At 42.1% G+C, this 17,660-nt stretch overlaps 1 protein-coding gene and 1 pseudogene across 1 annotated transcript in view; one reads left to right on the top strand and one right to left on the bottom strand.

Annotated features, from left to right (window-relative positions):
* The first annotated feature begins 3,937 nt into the window (after positions 1–3,937).
* LOC116089144 lies at positions 3,938–4,433 on the top strand (annotated as a pseudogene).
* Positions 4,434–11,222: 6,789 nt separating this feature from the next.
* Tmem182 (transmembrane protein 182) overlaps positions 11,223–17,660 on the bottom strand; it is a 47,013-nt gene continuing 40,575 nt past the window's right edge. The window contains exon 5 of the mRNA XM_031367345.1: positions 11,223–13,301. Coding sequence (XP_031223205.1) covers positions 13,081–13,301 — 221 coding nt within the window. The 3' untranslated portion in view covers positions 11,223–13,080. The remainder of the gene's footprint in view (positions 13,302–17,660) is intronic.

Genomic DNA, 17,660 nt, shown 5'->3' with positions numbered 1-17,660 from the left:
GCTGTTCCCCAAAGAAGCTCTGCATGAAGAAAGGAAATCGCATAGACTGTGCCCTTAATTTCAGAGACCAGTACCCGGCGAGGTACTTTCTGTAGTGATCAGCCATGTACCGGTTTGCAGCATGGGTTCCTGGCATAGCCACAGTAACATGATCTGTGACTGAAATAGGTGCCAAATAGCCCTTGTGGGAGCTGTCAGCCTGCTATGAGTGGCAGAGAGGACCAGCTTCAGAATGAAGCCTCATAAGAGAGTTGCAAGCACTGCTGGTAGATAGCAGAGCTGGTTTTCATTATCTTCCCGTGTTTCCCCGTTCAAATGGATCCCCCATTTTTAATGGTCATAATTCCATTTGGAATTGTGTTTGGCAAACCTATTAAAATCATGTCTTGGGTGATTTCTCTCCTTTGGTGGTCAGTTACTCCAGAGTAGGCATCATAAGTTTATAAGTCACCGACTCTTGAAGTCTGGTGGGTTCTCCTCTCTGTCCTAGGCATTATGAGCCAGCAGAGGCCATGGAATTTATAGATGCTTCCATAATGACAGGAATGAGACAGAGGATTGTCTGGGGAAAGGATGGAGCTGCTGGCCTCTGGAGGAAAAGAACAAGGTCTGCCATTACAGAAACATGGTAATTTAAAACAACAGCAGTAATAGTTGATACCCTTTATGAAAGACTTGCTTCGTAGCAGGCACTGTTCCAGGTACCTGGAGAGTCGGTCACTGTCCAATTGCATTCATGAAGAGACCAGAACCCAGAGGAGTTGCTCATCTGTTCAGCACCACACTGCTAAGCATGGAATTGTGGTTCCCACATGAGACCTCCCTTTTCTCAGAGGTTGCCTGACTCTAGCGCCCACACACCACTGCCCTAGTCATCAGCAAGTAGGACTTGATTAAAAGCCACCCTGGAAACCTTCCTGAGGTACTTAACAGGTAAATAGCATTGCTTGAGCCTGAGAGGCGCCTAGCTAGCTCAGTGCCTTGCTTGAAGGAGCAGGGGCCATCACAACTGAAAAGCCACGCGCCTGAAAAGCCACGCCCCTCTACCCGCCTGTGCTTCCCGCTGACTTTGCTACAGGCAAGGCACGCTTTCTACATAGGGCTTTCTAGATTTTCTCACACAGTAGCAGATGTTGTTCAAGTGGCTTAAGACTCCCTTTTGCCTCCCATTAGTGACTCACTTAACCACTGGGGATGCCACAGACAGACCGAGGTGTCTCACCACCCCACATCATCCAGTGTTTCCTACCCTGATGCTACTCACCATGCATCGAGGACTTAAACAGGACTCACCTTGTGCAACTTTGTTTTCCTTCATACAACGAATGTAGTGTGACCCCAAGGAGCTTTTGTTTCACGTAGACAGGCTCAAAGCAGTTTTCTTTCACAACTATGGAGAACACGTAGAAAGAGCACGGAGCCTCACACACCTAGAAGTTTATTTTCTGTCCTTCCTTCCTGTGTGGCTTTGAGCAAGTTACACGCCGTCTCTGTTCTTGTTTCTTCTCTCCAAGAAAAATGAGCAATCTCACAGCCACTGAGATGCTGTTCCAAACCTGATTTGTCGCCAGTTTGAGCCATGTTTTAGCTTCTATTCCATGGACATGTAGGAAGCACTTTTTATGTTTCCTATGGGAACTCACTGGTCCATGCCTATCTAACTCACAGTCGTCATAGGCCATGTCCTCTGTATCCCTTTTCTGTAGTCCACAGCGGGAACAAGGCTCAAACTCAGAGCAGTCCACGAGCACTCAGGAATGTGGCTTGACTGTGGTTCCAAAGCATAAACAACCTTTGAAGTATACTTAGTAACACAAAAGTGGTAGTATTAAGTTAAAAATGAAACTCTGGCCAGGGAGATAACTCAGAAGGTAAGAGCCCTGTTGACTTTTCCACAGGACCCGGGTTCTATTCCCAGCACCTGAAATGTGACTCACGATCATCTGTAACTCCAGGTCTAGGACATACGATGTCTTCTTTTGGCCTCCGTGGATACAAGGCACATGGGCATACATGCAGGCAAAACACCTATACATGCACAAAACATAGATAACACCCACAATGCATATGCCTATTAAACACACACATAACGGACAAACATACACACACACACACACTCACACATAACACATGCACACACATAAGACACACACACAAAATACACACACATACACATATAGCACACAACCATACACATACACACATAACACATTATAAAATACACACATAACACACACAAAATACACACACATACACACATATCACACAACCATACCCATACACACATAACATGCACAAAATATACACACATACACACATAGCACACAACCATACACATACACACATAACACATAAAATACACACATAACACACACACACATGAAACAAGCACACTAATAAAATACACATATAACACACAAACATACACATACACAGACATTACACACAAACCTACATATATACACATACACATAATACATGCACACACATAAAACACACACATAATATACACACATACACAAAATACACACATACACACATAACACACAAACGTACACATTGGCACACATAATACATGCACACACAAAAGACACACATAAAATACACATATAACACAAACAAATTATACACACATACAACATGCTAAGTCTACAAAACTTTCCTCCGCAAAGCCTCCTGGTTGCCTGTTAGAACAGCTCCTGGCTCCTAGTGGTGGAGGACAGTGTTATTTGTTGCTCTCTTGCCATTGTTTTCCACCGAATATCTATGAATATGTATCACATTTGTAAAGCGAAACAGCTCCAAGAGTTAAAATATTTCATTAACATTTTTTTTCTCTGTCTTATGTGGATTAGGCAGTCACCTTGGAAACTGTTTTTGAGAGTGCTTGGTGGGGAGTGAAATCTGAGCTTTAAAGTTGAATATTTCATGATGGAAACAGCACTGTAATAAAGCGATCAAGCAGCAACATTCACTCCGAATATCCACCTACCTGTGGACTGGGAAGTGTTCAGGGACTGTGACTGCTGGAGATGAGCCACAAGCTGTAACATAGCGGAGTGCGGCCCTCCAGTGGCCATTAAGGACAGTCACACAGAGTAGAAGAACAGATTTCTCCTGCATTGCCTATGAGGGGTAGGTGTAGTTACAGGCTACAGTTGGAGGTGTGGTAGAATGTCTGCCCTGCTGCCCTGAGGAGCTGCTCCACCCCAGCACTGCTCAAAATGAGTAAGCTACAGATTAAGGCAATGAGAAGTCTTGTGAATCCAGCTAAAGCCCGTATTAAAAATTCTTCTTCATGTTCTTGTACTTTATGATCCCCCTTTTAATATTTTTTCCTAGATCACAAATAGGCAACTTGCATATTGCAGAATCTCAGGCTCAGGTTCCTTGTGCAACACTGTAGCAGGTCTTTGAATTTTCTCTTGCTTTTGCTTTCTTATTTTTCTTTTTCTTTTGGAGACAGGTGACCCAGGCTGGTCTTGAACTTGAGATGCTCCCAGCCTAGCCTTACAGGTGTGCCTTCAGATTGTCCTCAATAGGAAGCTGAGATCTCACAGCACCAGTAGGAGCTCCTGTGATTGGCCTGGATAGGAGCGAAACTCAAAACTTCAAAAGTAAACCACAGGTTTCTTCTTAAAGGCTTCTAGAGAAAGCAAGTCAGGGAGCACCTACTGTCTAAGGAAGATGCAAAATTCTAGTCACACCAGCAATGTGCCCAGTCTTCTGTCAACTTCTGTTCCTACTCAAAATTTTAACAGATTTCTCTGTCAGTTGACTCCATGATCTTATTGAAGGGCTTTGCCAATGAGTGATGTGGAATGTGACACTTTGTATTTAATTTTCTTCACTGTTGTCTATAGTCCTTGTAGGAACCCTACACTGAAGAAGGAAGAGATCGGAGGCTTTGACGATACTGTCTTCGCTTGCTGCAACCATGGCCAACCCCACTGTGTTCTTTGGCATTGTGGTCGATGGTGAGTCCTCGGGTTGTGTCTTCTTGGAATTGTTTGCAAATAAAGCTCCAAAGACCACAGAAAATTTTCCTGATCCAAGAACAGGAGAGGAGGACTTGGATACAAGGGTTCTTCCTTTCATAGAGTTATTCCAGGGTTGAGGTGCCAGGGTGGTGATGTCACAGGCCATAATGCCAATGGCAGCAGGTTCATCTTCAGAGAGGTACTTGAGGAGGAGAACTTCATCCTGAAGCATTCAGGTCCTGGCATCTTGTCCATAGCAAATACCAAACTAAAAATAAATGGTTCCAAGGTTTATATTTTCTCTGTCTCAAGACTTAGTAGCTGGATGGCAAGAGTATGGACTCTGGGAAGGTGAGAAAAGCCATGAGCACCATGGAAGCCATGGGGCACTTTGGGTCCAGAAACAGAAAGACCAGCAAGAGGATCGTCATTTCCATCTGTGAACAACTCTAATAATTCCGACTTGTGGGCCTCTTACACACCAGACCATTCCTTCTGTAACTCAGGAGAGTGCCCCCAGTTTATCTGCACACAGTACCCTGTAATCTCTGCTCTCATTGACCTTCTCTGGGTTCCATCTTTTCCTCATTCCCCTCCAAGTAGAACTGGATTGCTGAGTGAAGTGTATGATTATGAATGCAAAGATAAATAAGAAAAAAAGTTGGGTTGGGAAGCAGGGCTTCAAACCAAGGTTTCCTACCTCCCCATGCACACCATGCAAGGCTCCTTACAGGCACACAGATAAGCAGGTCCCAGGGAGCCCAGCTGGCCTGATTGTCTGCAAAGAGACTGGAAAAACAAGTGAGCCAGATAGCCTGCTCTGGAAGCAATTCTTTTGTCCAAAGAGTTATAAACATTAACTTAATATTTATTAGCCACCAGTTACTAGATGGTACCCAGAAGATGTTTTAAAATGTGGTCATTTGCACTGGGAATTTATAGGGGAACATTATCCATGAATTGCACATGTTATCACCACATACACCTGAATCCAAGGAGCAGAGAAATACTAAGATTCACCCAAACTACCTCTTACCACCATGACAGCCAAGCAGAAGCATAAGATGCCCTCCATTTTAGTGAAACTTAGGACCTCTGTAAGAGATATAGGTATTTGGATATATATATATATATATATATATATATATATATATATATATATGTGGGTGGTATGTGTGTGTACATATGTGTGTGTGGGGGGGTATGTGTGTGTATTTTAACATATAAATTCATTTCATTACATAAAATATTTATGTAAATACACATATAGCATATATATTGTTATGCATGCATACATGTATATATGTATATACATATACATATACATATATGTGTAAATATTTCTTATATGCAAATATAGTTCCATATATAAGATATCTATATAAATACAAATGTAATGTATATTTGAATTCATACATATGTACACATTATATATACATATTATATATATTTGTAAATATGTCTTATGTTTATATTCTACTAGTCAAAATATTTATATAAATACACATTCAACATATATACCTTGGTATTCAGCCATATACATGGGTATGCACAATGTACTGGCAAGTTTTGTGTCAACTAGACAGAAGCTGTAGTGATCTGAGAGGAAAAAACCTCAACTGAGCAAATGCATTTATAAGACTGAGCTATAAGTAAGTTTCCAGAGTGTTTTCTTAATTAGTGATGAATAAAGGAGGGCCCAGGGCACTGTGTATAGGGCCATCCCTAGGCTGGTGGTCCTGGATTTTATAAGAAAGCAGATTGAGCAAGCCAGTAAGCAGCACTCCTCCACGGCCTCTGCATCAGCTCCTGCCTCCAGGTTCCTGCCCTGTTAGACTTCCTGCCTTGAGTTCCTTAGATGATAGACTATGATCTGGAAATGCAAGCCAAATACACCTATATAGTTTGGTTTAACAAAATCCACACATACTTATGTATATATATTTATGTATGTATACACACACCTACATATACAAATATATACATACATACACAGACATACGTACATACATACATATATACATACGTACATACACACAACCCATCCATACCTAAAATCCATCCATACATCCAAATATGGATAGGCTTTATGGTATATATGTAAATAAACACAAATTAATCCAACTTTATACTTAATCCCTCTCTAAGACATTTACAAATTTTTTTTTTCTTGAGATAAACTTCTCTGGCCTTTTTTGGAAAGTGATACATGGTATCAGCATTTTTTTTCTTGATAATCTATAGGTCACATCAGTGTACAAGGCAATGGAAGTGATTCCTTGTACGTCTCTCTTTTTAAGCTGCCCAGTTTAAACACCTGTGTGTTTAGGAAGTTTAATGCCTAGACAACTTGAGGAACTGAGGGACTGCATCAGCAGTGCAGCCTCGGTTTAAAATTAATGAAAAAAATTCAAAGAGAGGGAGAAAAAAAAATAAGGGAAGAATAGAGAAAGAAAGGGAGGAAGAGAGGTAGGGAAGGAGGGAGGAAGAGGTTGAGGGAAGGTCAGAGGGACAGAGGGAGGATGGAAGGAAAAAAGGAGCTAGCTGTCAGGTAAAGGGAGATAGTTCATGTTGTATGCTTGTTGCTTTGAGTCACAATAATTCTGGATTCACAGATGTAGGCATGTATTCAGATCATTGCTGTGTTTGCTCTTATTTTATCCTAGACAGCTCCCCCTACCATCCCCCTGCCCCATGAATGGCATGATGCTGGGATCTGTGCCAGCCGATACACTTCTTCCTGCCTGCTCTATAGAGTCAATTAGTACTGCGTTGTCACATGTGTGAATCAGGAGAGCAGCCATATTCCCACCCATCCAGGAAGATGCACAGCCCTTCTAACCTGCTACTTATAAAGATATAAATACATCCCATGAGAAAAGAAGATGGCGGCAGTCACCTGAAGCCCCATTGATGTCCCATAATCCATTTTGCCACCAAGGACGGTGATGGTGCCTGTGGTACATGCAGTGGCAGGAAGATGTTGACAGCCATGATCTATTCAGCCACTGGAGACCACACTGAGGTCTGTGGCACATGCTAACACCAGAGACCATGAAGATGTCCATGGTTTGTCCTGTAGCCATGTATACGTTATACACACTGAAACCCCGTAGAAGTCCATGATCTGTGCTCCCACTGACTGAAGACCAAGAAATCTATGTCTGCCATGATGGTGATTGTTGCTGACTCACAGTTGAGAAAGCAGATCATAGAAGGCTTCTGTGAGAACCCCTACTTATGTGACACCCCACCACCAGAATAAAGTAACAGCCTAGACAGAAAGCCATTGAAGAAAAACACTTAAAAATTGTAATAACTAGGCTGAAGTATTGCTCTCCACAAGTGATGGCAGGGGTGTGGATAGGAAAGGACTCAGTTTTCTTTAAGAGGCTAACCACCCAGAGTTTGACCGTATAGTGAATATATGGGCAATACAAATTGTGGTTTTTCTTTTGCTTCTTTTTTGCGGGTCACACAATTGGTAGTGTACCTGAGAGGAAGTGAGTGTATGTGGGGTACATGTAGTGAAATTCACAAATAATCGATAAAAGTGTTCTGAAAAAGAATAGATATACAAATATAGCTAAATTGTACATAACTCAAATTTTCTATATGTAGATCAAAGTATATCATTTAAATAAATAGATAGAAGTAATGGACTTATTAGATTTATTTACCATATGCTTCTATCCATGGATAAAATGTTTTCTAGAACATTTTATCAGTCTTCCAAAGCTTTCTGGAAAATGCCATTCAAATTTCAGGTGACTAAAAATGGAGTTCACAGAACCCAGCTGGTTTAATACTGCCCTATTCTCCTAGAGGAGAATGGAAAACTTAAAAGACAAAATGGGTTGACCACAGTGTTCTGCTGTGATTTTAGAGTTTTCCCTAATGTTTTAGGGTTTTAGTGCTGTGAAGAGACACTATGACCAAGACAACTCTTATAGAGGCAAACAGTTAATTGGAGCTAGCTCAAAGTTTCAGAGATTCAGTCCACTATCATCATGTTGGGAAACAAGATATTGTACAGGAAAACATGGTACTGAAAGATCCAAGAGTTCTACATCTTGCCCTGAAGGACGTCAGGAGGAGACTTCTGTGGAGAGCCAGGAGAAGGGTCTGTTCTGCTTTGGGTGGAGCTTAAGCAAAGTACCTTAAAGCCCACTTTAGACATGGCAAATGCATTTTTAAAATACTTGTCTTTAAAACTCAGCTTCATTTTTATCTCAGTACCTCCAAACTAACTCGTACAGAGCAGAAATGTAGCAAAGAAAAGACAATATTCATTCACTATGCCAAAACTAAGAAGGAAAATTTAAATCTTTTAAATTAATCAGCATGTTTTGTCTTACATTATTATGAGAAAAACAAATAAAAACTTGGTTTCCATTTGTCTTAATTAAGATTTTACTGCTGTGAACAGACACCATGACCAAGGCAACTCTTGTAAGGACAACATTTAATTAGGGCTGGCTTACAGGTTCAGAGGCTCAGTCCATTATCATCCAGGTGGGAGCATGGCAGCATCCTGGCAGGCATGGTGCAGGCCGAGCTGAGAGTTCTACATCTTCATCCAAAGGCAAACAGAAAAAGACTGGCTTCCAGGCAGCTAGGAAAAGGCTCTTACAGCCCACAGCCACAGTGACACCCTCCCTCTAACAAGGCCACACCTCCTAACAGTGCTACTTCCCACGGGCCAAGCACATTCAAAGAACCACACCTAGCATTTATCACCCACACATGTCCCACACTGAACTTAATGCTGAAGAAGAAACCAGAGCTCTGGCTCATGTTAACTAGAGTAAAAACTGAACTTTGTCCCTCAGTATCTAGGGATTGAACAGGACATTGGAACACCCTAGGCAACCCCTCTACCACTAAGCTATATTCCCCAGCACCCCCTTTCCTTTTTTTATTTAAAATGGGATATTTCCCATAAATGATGCCCGGGTTAGATTTGAACTCACTGTGTGATGTAATCAGGCCATGAGCACTGAGATGCATATGCTTCTGCTCTGAGAAGCTGGGGTGACTGTAGGTAACAATGCTCTTGTCTATAGCTGGCCTTGACTAGGTATTTCCTGTCTCTCCCCCCTGCCCCCTTGCCATCTAGTTTAAAGAATCCATTCCTTAGTTTGTGTGTGTGTGTTATAATATGAAAGCAGTGACAGGTCCAAAGTGGGATCCAGCTCAAGGGGAGGCCCCAAGACCTGACACTATTACAGAGGCTATGGAGCATTTACAAAAAGGGACCTATTATGACTGTCCCCGGAAAGACCCAACAAGCAGCTGAAAGAGTCAGATGCAAATATTTACACCCAACCAATGGACAGAAGCTGTTGACCCCTGTGGTTGAATTAAGGGAAAGCTGGAAGAAGCTGAGGAGGAGGGCAGTCCTGTAGAAGGACAAGTAGTCTCTATTAACCTGGACCCCCAAGATCTCTCAAATACTGGACCACCAACCAGGCAGCATAGACCAGCTGATATAAGGCCCTCAACACATAAAGAGCAGAGGACTGCTGGGTCTAAGTTTAGTCAGAGAAAATGCACCTAACCCTCAAGAGACCGGAGGCCTCAGGGAGTTTAGAGGTCAAGTGGGGTAGGGTGGGGGTGGGGCCATGCTCTTGGAGACGGGGTGGGGAGGAGGTATGGGATGTGGAATAGTTAGAGGGTGGACCAGGAGGGGAATAAAATCTGGAGTTTAAAATTAATTAATTAATCAATTAAAAATAATATGAAAGATATAAAATCTTCCTCTGCCCTCCTTGACTTTGAATATATAAGACAGTGTCTTCCCAAATTCTTTCTAAAATCTTCCTCCTACATTTGACTATTGCTAAGAAGTCTCCACACATTTAATTCCTCCAGACAATCAATGAGAATTCATTTTTCTCTTCATTTCTGATTATGAGCCTCCCATTGTCCCTAGAGACCCACCGAAAGCAAGTCTTGTCTTGATTTTTCTCATTACTATGTTTCCCAACATAGTCATTACTACTGGTGTTTCCTGATGCTCTCTCTCCATGCCCGCAGCCTCAGGCCCAGTTACGGACCAGTCATTTGTGTTTCCTCTCACATTCTAAGTCCCTCTATGAGATAGCTTGGTAACTGTCATGAAAATACAAATCAGATTATGTCTGAGTTGGATAAGTCATCATCTACTGAGTGACATTATTCAGGTGTGATCCAGAACTGATGATGTCACTGTTCTCCACAGTAAACAACCCTATAAAGCATGTCCGGCTCTCATACACTAACTATACCTATCAGTATACCTTTCTATGCATGCCTATAATTACAATACTCTGTCTGTCTCTGTGTCTTTCTGTTTGTCTCTCTTTGTTTCTCTTCTTCTCTCTGTTTCTCTGTATTTCTCCCTCTCAGTCTCTCTCTCTCTCTCTCTCTCTCTCTCTCTCTCTCTCTCTCTCACACACACACACACACACACACACATATACACACACACTCACACCCCTATGTGTACATTTTAATTATAATTACCAAATGGTGCTATTTTCTCTACTCTATTCCCTCACAAATGAATTTAACCTTTAAATTCAACACAGCATTTCACAGAATCCTAGTAAAGATGACCACAGAGCACATACCACATAGTCTGTTATTTCAGACACCCCTTCCATCAAACCTAAGCCAAACCCTATCATTAAGTTGCTCTGTGTAGTCTCTCCAGCTGGCTTTAATTTGTGCATCATCTGCTGCTCTCTGACCTAAGCCCAGTGAGAAAGCCCAATACACAGAGACATCACTGCTTTCCAAACTGCAAGCCATTCCTCGATGCCTTCGTGACTCACTCCTTTCAACTGCGTCGCTGAAGAGCTATCCTATTTGTTAAATGGAAAAGTTAGAGTACAAAAATCAATACTCAAAGGAAATTTTAGCCTTCCCCTTGACTGCTTCCAAGATAAGCCTGTGTACCCCAAACAGAAATAAACACAGCATGGACAATTGGAAAGCAGCACCCCTCAGACATGAAGCTCCTGGACTCATTTTCAAGCAACAGTTTATATATCAATCACCCCGACAAGCACAACTCACCCACACTCCATCCACTTCCTAAGCACTTGAGAACTGTGCTGTGTGTGTCACATGACAACTCAGAAAGACTTTGACCGTGTGGCTCTGTATAAATTGTCATGTCCATCAGCTATCTGGCCAACTGACTTGCGATAAACACACAGTAGCCACATAAGAGAATGAAGAATAAGGGCAACCGTCTGAAATTTATAAATATTCAAACTTTTACTAGAAACAGCTTGCATGAGAAATTTAAATGGCATACGGTCCTGAAAAGGGTTCCATCCCAAAGTTCTACAAAAAAGGAATTGTACGTTTCAGATGACACAAACTAACCAGATACATCTAAGCGTCGTCTGGAAAACATAAGGGCATGCCATAGCTTAATATCACAGGCTGTATGCATAACAGAACCAAGCCAAAGGAAGCCAAAAAGCAAATGAGCCAATATCAAAAGGAAACAAAAGATGACATTGTGAAAGTAACGCAAATCAATGTCCTTGAAATGGTTTGCGAGGTGAGCTAAACCCCTGGAGTGTTGCAAACAGCTGTTACTATTTCAGGCAAGTCTGGTCACTAAAACACCCTCCTGGTTTAGTAGGTAGCCCAAGCTCCTGCTACCTTTCCAAGTCTCTCTCTGTGTATACAGCAGGCTATAGGGAGGGCTGAGGCAGCAGCATCTCTATAAGTATATAAGAAGAGCTAACCCGGACTTCCCGGAGCACCTTCCAGGTGGTCATCCCCCTGCAGTAGTGCTGTCTTTCCTTCTTGCTACAACTCCAGAATGCATCGTAGGGTCCCCAAAGAAAGCCTGAGTGCTGAGTGTTTCTCAGTGCCTCACTGACACTAAATCCAGACGGAAACTTCCAGAATGCAAGTACCAGTAGAGAGAAGCCTCTTGGATAGGAGAGGGTCTTGATTTCAATCAACAATCCTGGCAAATGATCCTCTTTGATATGCAAAAATGCCTGTGCTGGTGAATAATAAAGAATTATATTTCCTCACAAGACCTTTTCCTGCAGGAGGTTAGAGGAGATTGTGGGTCTGTGAGAGTTCTGGCATGTACACCAAAGAGGATGAAATTGAGGGATAATATGCGATCAAATGACCAGAAGAACTAGATCCTGTAAAACATGGGGGAGAGTTAATATGCCATGGTCTTCATAAAGCAAGGCTATTATGGAAGTATCTGGAAACATTATAGCTGGACAATATTCAAAGCATGTTCTCTCAATAAATTTAAATGTGCTGAACCTCTTATCCATTTAAATTTTAAATGGGAATTTTAAAATATCAAATGGAATTATATGCTAAGCAGAGGCTCTTAGCCTTTACAAATTTTAAACCATATTACAATTCGGGATTTCTCCTCTTTAACTCCACACAGCTCTAATCTGTACTATATGCACTTTGCTGTGTGGGTTTGCTGCTTTGCAACAACAGCATTAGGTTTCTGTGAGCATACATCACCAAGAAAAATCTCAGATGATGCAGTTGGTAATAAATTAAGAGTAACCACATTTCGTATTATTGTCATGGCCCCTTTGAACTCAGGAGTTCAGAGCTCCAATAACAAGAACAACTGCTATCTATTTTTATGTTAATGAGTCATTGGCTCACAGAAGTCAGGGAGTGAGTGTCTGGCTATGTGTGGGGCATGTAGGTGGAGAAGAAACAAAACCAGTTGTCAGACATTTGTTTTCCATGAACTATTCTCCCTGTTTTAAAAAGTAACAGAAGTGAAGGTCAAGGAGACATTCGACCTAAGCTTGGTTTGTTGTGGGCGATCACATACGCACCCTGCATTTACTCTAAACTGTAAGATAGATCCACTACCTGCTCCTTGGAAAATTAGTTCCTTGCCAGCCCAGACAGCTGTGGGTTCTAGAGAAGTCAAAGGGTCTCCTTTATGAGGAGAAATCACAATTAAAACGACTCATTCAGAAATAACAACTCCAATGTACATCCACTAATTTCATACCGATACCATTGCTAACACAAAATGGACAGGGGGAGTGTGGTGCTTCGAAATCTCTCCTGAAAACTGTAGTGGCAAAAGTTAGTGATGTATCTGGATATGCCGTCCAACAACTAGAAAGAGCAGCCCAGCGAGCAGAGAGAAGAATACGCCAGCGGGGGCCAGAAAAAATGACCAGCCATACAGGACGGAAGGAGTGAACTCCCAGCAATCTCTCATTTTCAAGGCTCTGTAGCTTTCCATGTCAGCCACTGCCTGGACCCAGATGACGTACAGTATCACCACCAGGGAAAACAGGACACCTGAGGAGAGGAGAAGACCATTAGCCTTTCTGGAGGTATCACCCCCTCCAAACCATCCTAACGTATTGATTTGTTTAAGGGTAATCACCTCCATTCTGAGCTAAATCAGACACTGTCTGTGCCATTCTTTAGCAACTAAATCAGCGGTTCTCAACCTGTGGGTTGTGACCTCTTTGGAGCTTCAAATGACCTTTTCACAGGACTTAACCTAAGACCATCAGAAAAATAGGTATTTACATCACAATTCAGAACAGTAGCAAAATTACGGTTGTGAATTGGAGATGAAATAATTTTATGGTTGGGGGTCACCACAACATGGGGCACTGTACTAAAGGGTCGCAGCATTAGGAAGACTGAGAACCACTGGGCTAAGTAGACGTGATGTTGATTTTCATATTTTAAGGCATTCTGTGGACAGCTGTATCAACATGAGAGTCAACAACCATAGTTGATATGTACTTAATGCCTGCTTACTGTTTGCCAGGCACTGTGCTGAATCTATGAATATTTGTATTGACATGTACACACTTTAAATGATGCAACGTTTGAAGCAAGCAGTGTAGCCCATTATTACTTCTTGCAAAAATTGCAGTGGATCAGTGGAAATAGGACCATCAGCCCCCACAGTGAATACAGTCACAACTAGTGGTTTTCAGCTCAGGTTCTTTAAACTTTTGCTACACCATGGAAACCCACCTAACTATATAGCTGCAACGAAACATGGCTGTAAAACCAAAATGTACGTGAGTACCACACAAGGACCGACATGGCCACTTGCATGCACAAAAATGGGCAAAGGCAAACAAATGTTGTACGTTTTTACCCCCATTTTAATTTTATGTGTATAGGTGTTCCATCTGCCTGTATATCTGTGTACCATGTGCATACACTCAGTTTTAGAGGAGGCCAGAAGAAAGTTTTAATTCCCTAGGACTGGAGTTACAGACCGGTCGATTCTGAGAATCAGAAGAGCAACCAGTGCTCGGAACTCCTGAGACATCTCTCCAGCAACCCTCTCCTGTCCACTCATGGTGATATACATTAAATAGTAAATACTAAATATATATTGAATAATGTTTATCTATATCCATTAAAGGTCCATATTGTATACAATCATTATCTTGAAAAAACAAGAAAGTATTGATGACAGACGAGTTTGAAAAACATAAACCCATAAATTTGAGATCACAGACTCTATTTAAATGAAAGGAAGGGAGGAGAAAGAAGAAAGGAGGAGAAAGTAAAAGGGAAAGAAAGAGGGGAGGGAGGAGAGAGATAGGAGGAAAAAGAGAAGAAGTAAGGAAAAGGGAAAATATAAAATGGGAGGGAAGAAAAAGATGGCTGAGAAGGAGGGCAGAAGAAAAGAAGACAGAAAAGAAGAGAAAGGAGAGGGAGGAAATAAAGAGAACAGAAGAAGAGAGGGAGATAAGAGGGGAAAAAGAAGGAACAGGCAGGAAAAAAGACATAATAGGGTGAAAAGCGAGAAAGTGGGAAAGGGAGGAGAGGAAGAAGAAAGGGAGAGGAAAGAGAGGTAGAGGAAGCAGAGGAGGAGAGGTAGGAGAGGGGTAGAAGAGGAGAGGGAGAGGAAGGAGAGAGGTAGAAGGAGAGAAAGGGAGGAAGGAGAGAGAGAGTGGACACAAAGAGGCAGAGGGAAGAGGCAACATCACACAGCATATCAACACCTCCACATAACTCATCAGTTCCAAATACTGTTATGGAGAGCATATCACCCTGATGAGACCTTGACCCTAGCCATTGAGATGACAGAAGCCAGTGAACAGTGACATTTGAGAGCAGCTTTGGGGGCATGCTCTTTGGATGTGGCTGCTACTGTAACTACCAGGCAGTAGCTCATCAATGGCTCCTGTTGCCATGATGTCATAAGAAATTGCTTATTTTGACTCTCAGTTTCAGAGACTTGTCCCTGTGGCATCTTGTCCCTGTGGCTCTAGGGCCTGTCACGAGTTAAAACATCATAATGGAAGCACTGGGATGCTGACACTGTATTTAAGAAGAGTAATAAAGCATCAATAGAGGGGGAGAAGAAGAGGCCAGGCTTCCAACATCCCTTCAAGAGCATGTCCTTAATGACCTAGCTCTCTTCCACTGGGTCCTGCCTCCCAAAGGTTCTACCACAGTAGAGCCACAGATTGGTCTCCAAGCTTTTAACATGTGTCCATTGGAGAAGACTTTATATTCAGATGGTAACAAGTACAAAATGTTCATCTTTTGATTGCTATGTATCTGAAAGCTAACAGCGTTTCCGTTGCTAAAGCAAAAATGACAGCATATTGATGGAAGAGAATGGCTTTTAAGAGCTCAGCCATCCAACTTGCTCAGCACATTCTTGGTTGTCTTACTATGCTAAGGTGTGATAGATCACCAGAAAGAAGCTTGAGGATTAGACACAAAAGAAAGGTTTGTAACTCTGAAGAGATGTGCCAGTATCTGAGCTTACACCTTCTTATGACCATTCCAGCTACAGATCAATGTGAAATTAACCAAGATGTCTCCCTAATAAGACATGTTCTTCAAGCTGTGATCTATATTGTAAGTGCATATACTGGTCCACGGGATGGAGCAACCACCACTGAGTAACAGCTAAATCTGAGAAACAGCAGAGGAGGTGTAGCTAGAGAGTAAACATTTTACTTATTCACTTTACATCCTGTTCACAGCCCCTCCCAGCCAACCCCTCCCACAATCATTTCCCCCACCCCATTCCACTTTCCTCTGAGCAGGTGACACCCCTCCACCTCGGTATCCTTCAGTCCTGGCACTTCAAGTCTCTGTGAGGCTCGATGCAACCTCTCTCACTGAAGCCAGACAAGGAAACCAAGCTAGAACATATCTCATATACAAGCAGCAGCTTTTTTTTTTTCTTAGCCGCCAATCCAGTTGCTGGAAACCCAATCAGTGATGCTTGCAGACAGGAGGATGTTGTCCTCTGAGAGGCTCCACCCAGCAGCTGATGCAGACAGACAGACACCCACAGACAAACAGTGGATGGAGCTTGGGGACTCTTATGGAAGTATAGGAGGAAGGATTTTAGCCACGTAGGGGATAGAAACTCCTCAAGAGGACCAACAGAGTCAACTAACCTGGACCCATGTGACTCTCAGAGTCTGAACCACCAACCAAAGAACATACATGGACTAGACTGAGGCCTCACCACTCATATGTAACAAATGTGGAGAGCAAACTTTTAACAAGGCTTTACTTAAGATTTTGGCAAAAATGTGGCCATGACAGGAGTCATGTAGTGACTATGCCAGGGGTTAAACAGATACTTTGTGCCTTAGACTACATCTTACAGCTACTGCATGCACAGTATTATCTGTTAGCAGAAAAGTTTGGGCCCTTGCACAGCATCTTTTGTCTCCTGCAAACACTGTACTTCATGGTATCTGTTGCTATGGAGTTGCTCTTCCTTCCATCACAAAAGTACCATCTTTTTAGATATTCTTACTAAAAATTTAAACTGCTTCTGTGAAGAATCAGTTACCTATATGCATCTTTTCAAAAGCCATGATTGGATTTAGAATGTTAAAATGTACATTGCAGGCAATAATGTAGGTGATTATGAATAAGAAATTGAAAGGAAAAATTAAAGCTTTAGACTTGTGCTGACTAAGAAGAAAAGTTATGCGCCTAAGAATCCATCACAAGCTGGCCCAAATAGGCATGGGAAGGAGCAAGCAAGTTGTTAGATATCATAAGAGCTGGCAGGTCAAGAAGACGTAAAACTATAAACATAGAGGAAAACATGTCTAGGCAAACGAGGACATGTCCAAGGCCTGGGCCTGCAAAGACGTGCCTGGCAGACACTAAGTAATGGATCATCTGGTCCTGTCAGATATGGTTTAAGGTCAGATGCTTTGTTGACTCATATTAACACCAACTTTAGGAATTTTCCACTCTGTTCTGCAGGTAATAGTTAATATTTGAACTAGCCAATCATGTATGACCACACTGATCCCTTTGTTCCCTCAGATCTTTTCCCTATATAAACCCCTAACTTTCAAGCCTCGTGGTTGGCTCCACTATCTCCTGCGTGAGATAGGTGTGGTGCCGAACCAGGGTGCCCTGAAATTAAAAAATACCCCTTGTAATTACAAGATAGTCTCTCGTGATTCTTGGGTGTACGTCCTCCGGAGATTTGAGTGGGGGTCTCCCCCAGGGGTCTTTCAAAATAACTTGTACTTAAACAATGCTGCTATTTGGAGAATGAAATCACTAAACATGGTCATTTATTTAATTTTTAATCTGTTCTTTAATTGACACAAATGAACACAGTTGTACTGGCTAGTTTTGTGTGTCAACTTGACACAGGCTGGAGTTATCACAGAAGGAAGCTTC

Source organism: Mastomys coucha, unplaced genomic scaffold, assembly GCF_008632895.1.
Source record: "Mastomys coucha isolate ucsf_1 unplaced genomic scaffold, UCSF_Mcou_1 pScaffold14, whole genome shotgun sequence".
Taxonomy (NCBI): domain Eukaryota; kingdom Metazoa; phylum Chordata; class Mammalia; order Rodentia; family Muridae; genus Mastomys; species Mastomys coucha.
Note: the sequence above shows the minus strand (reverse complement) of the source record. Positions and strands in the feature narration are given on the sequence as shown.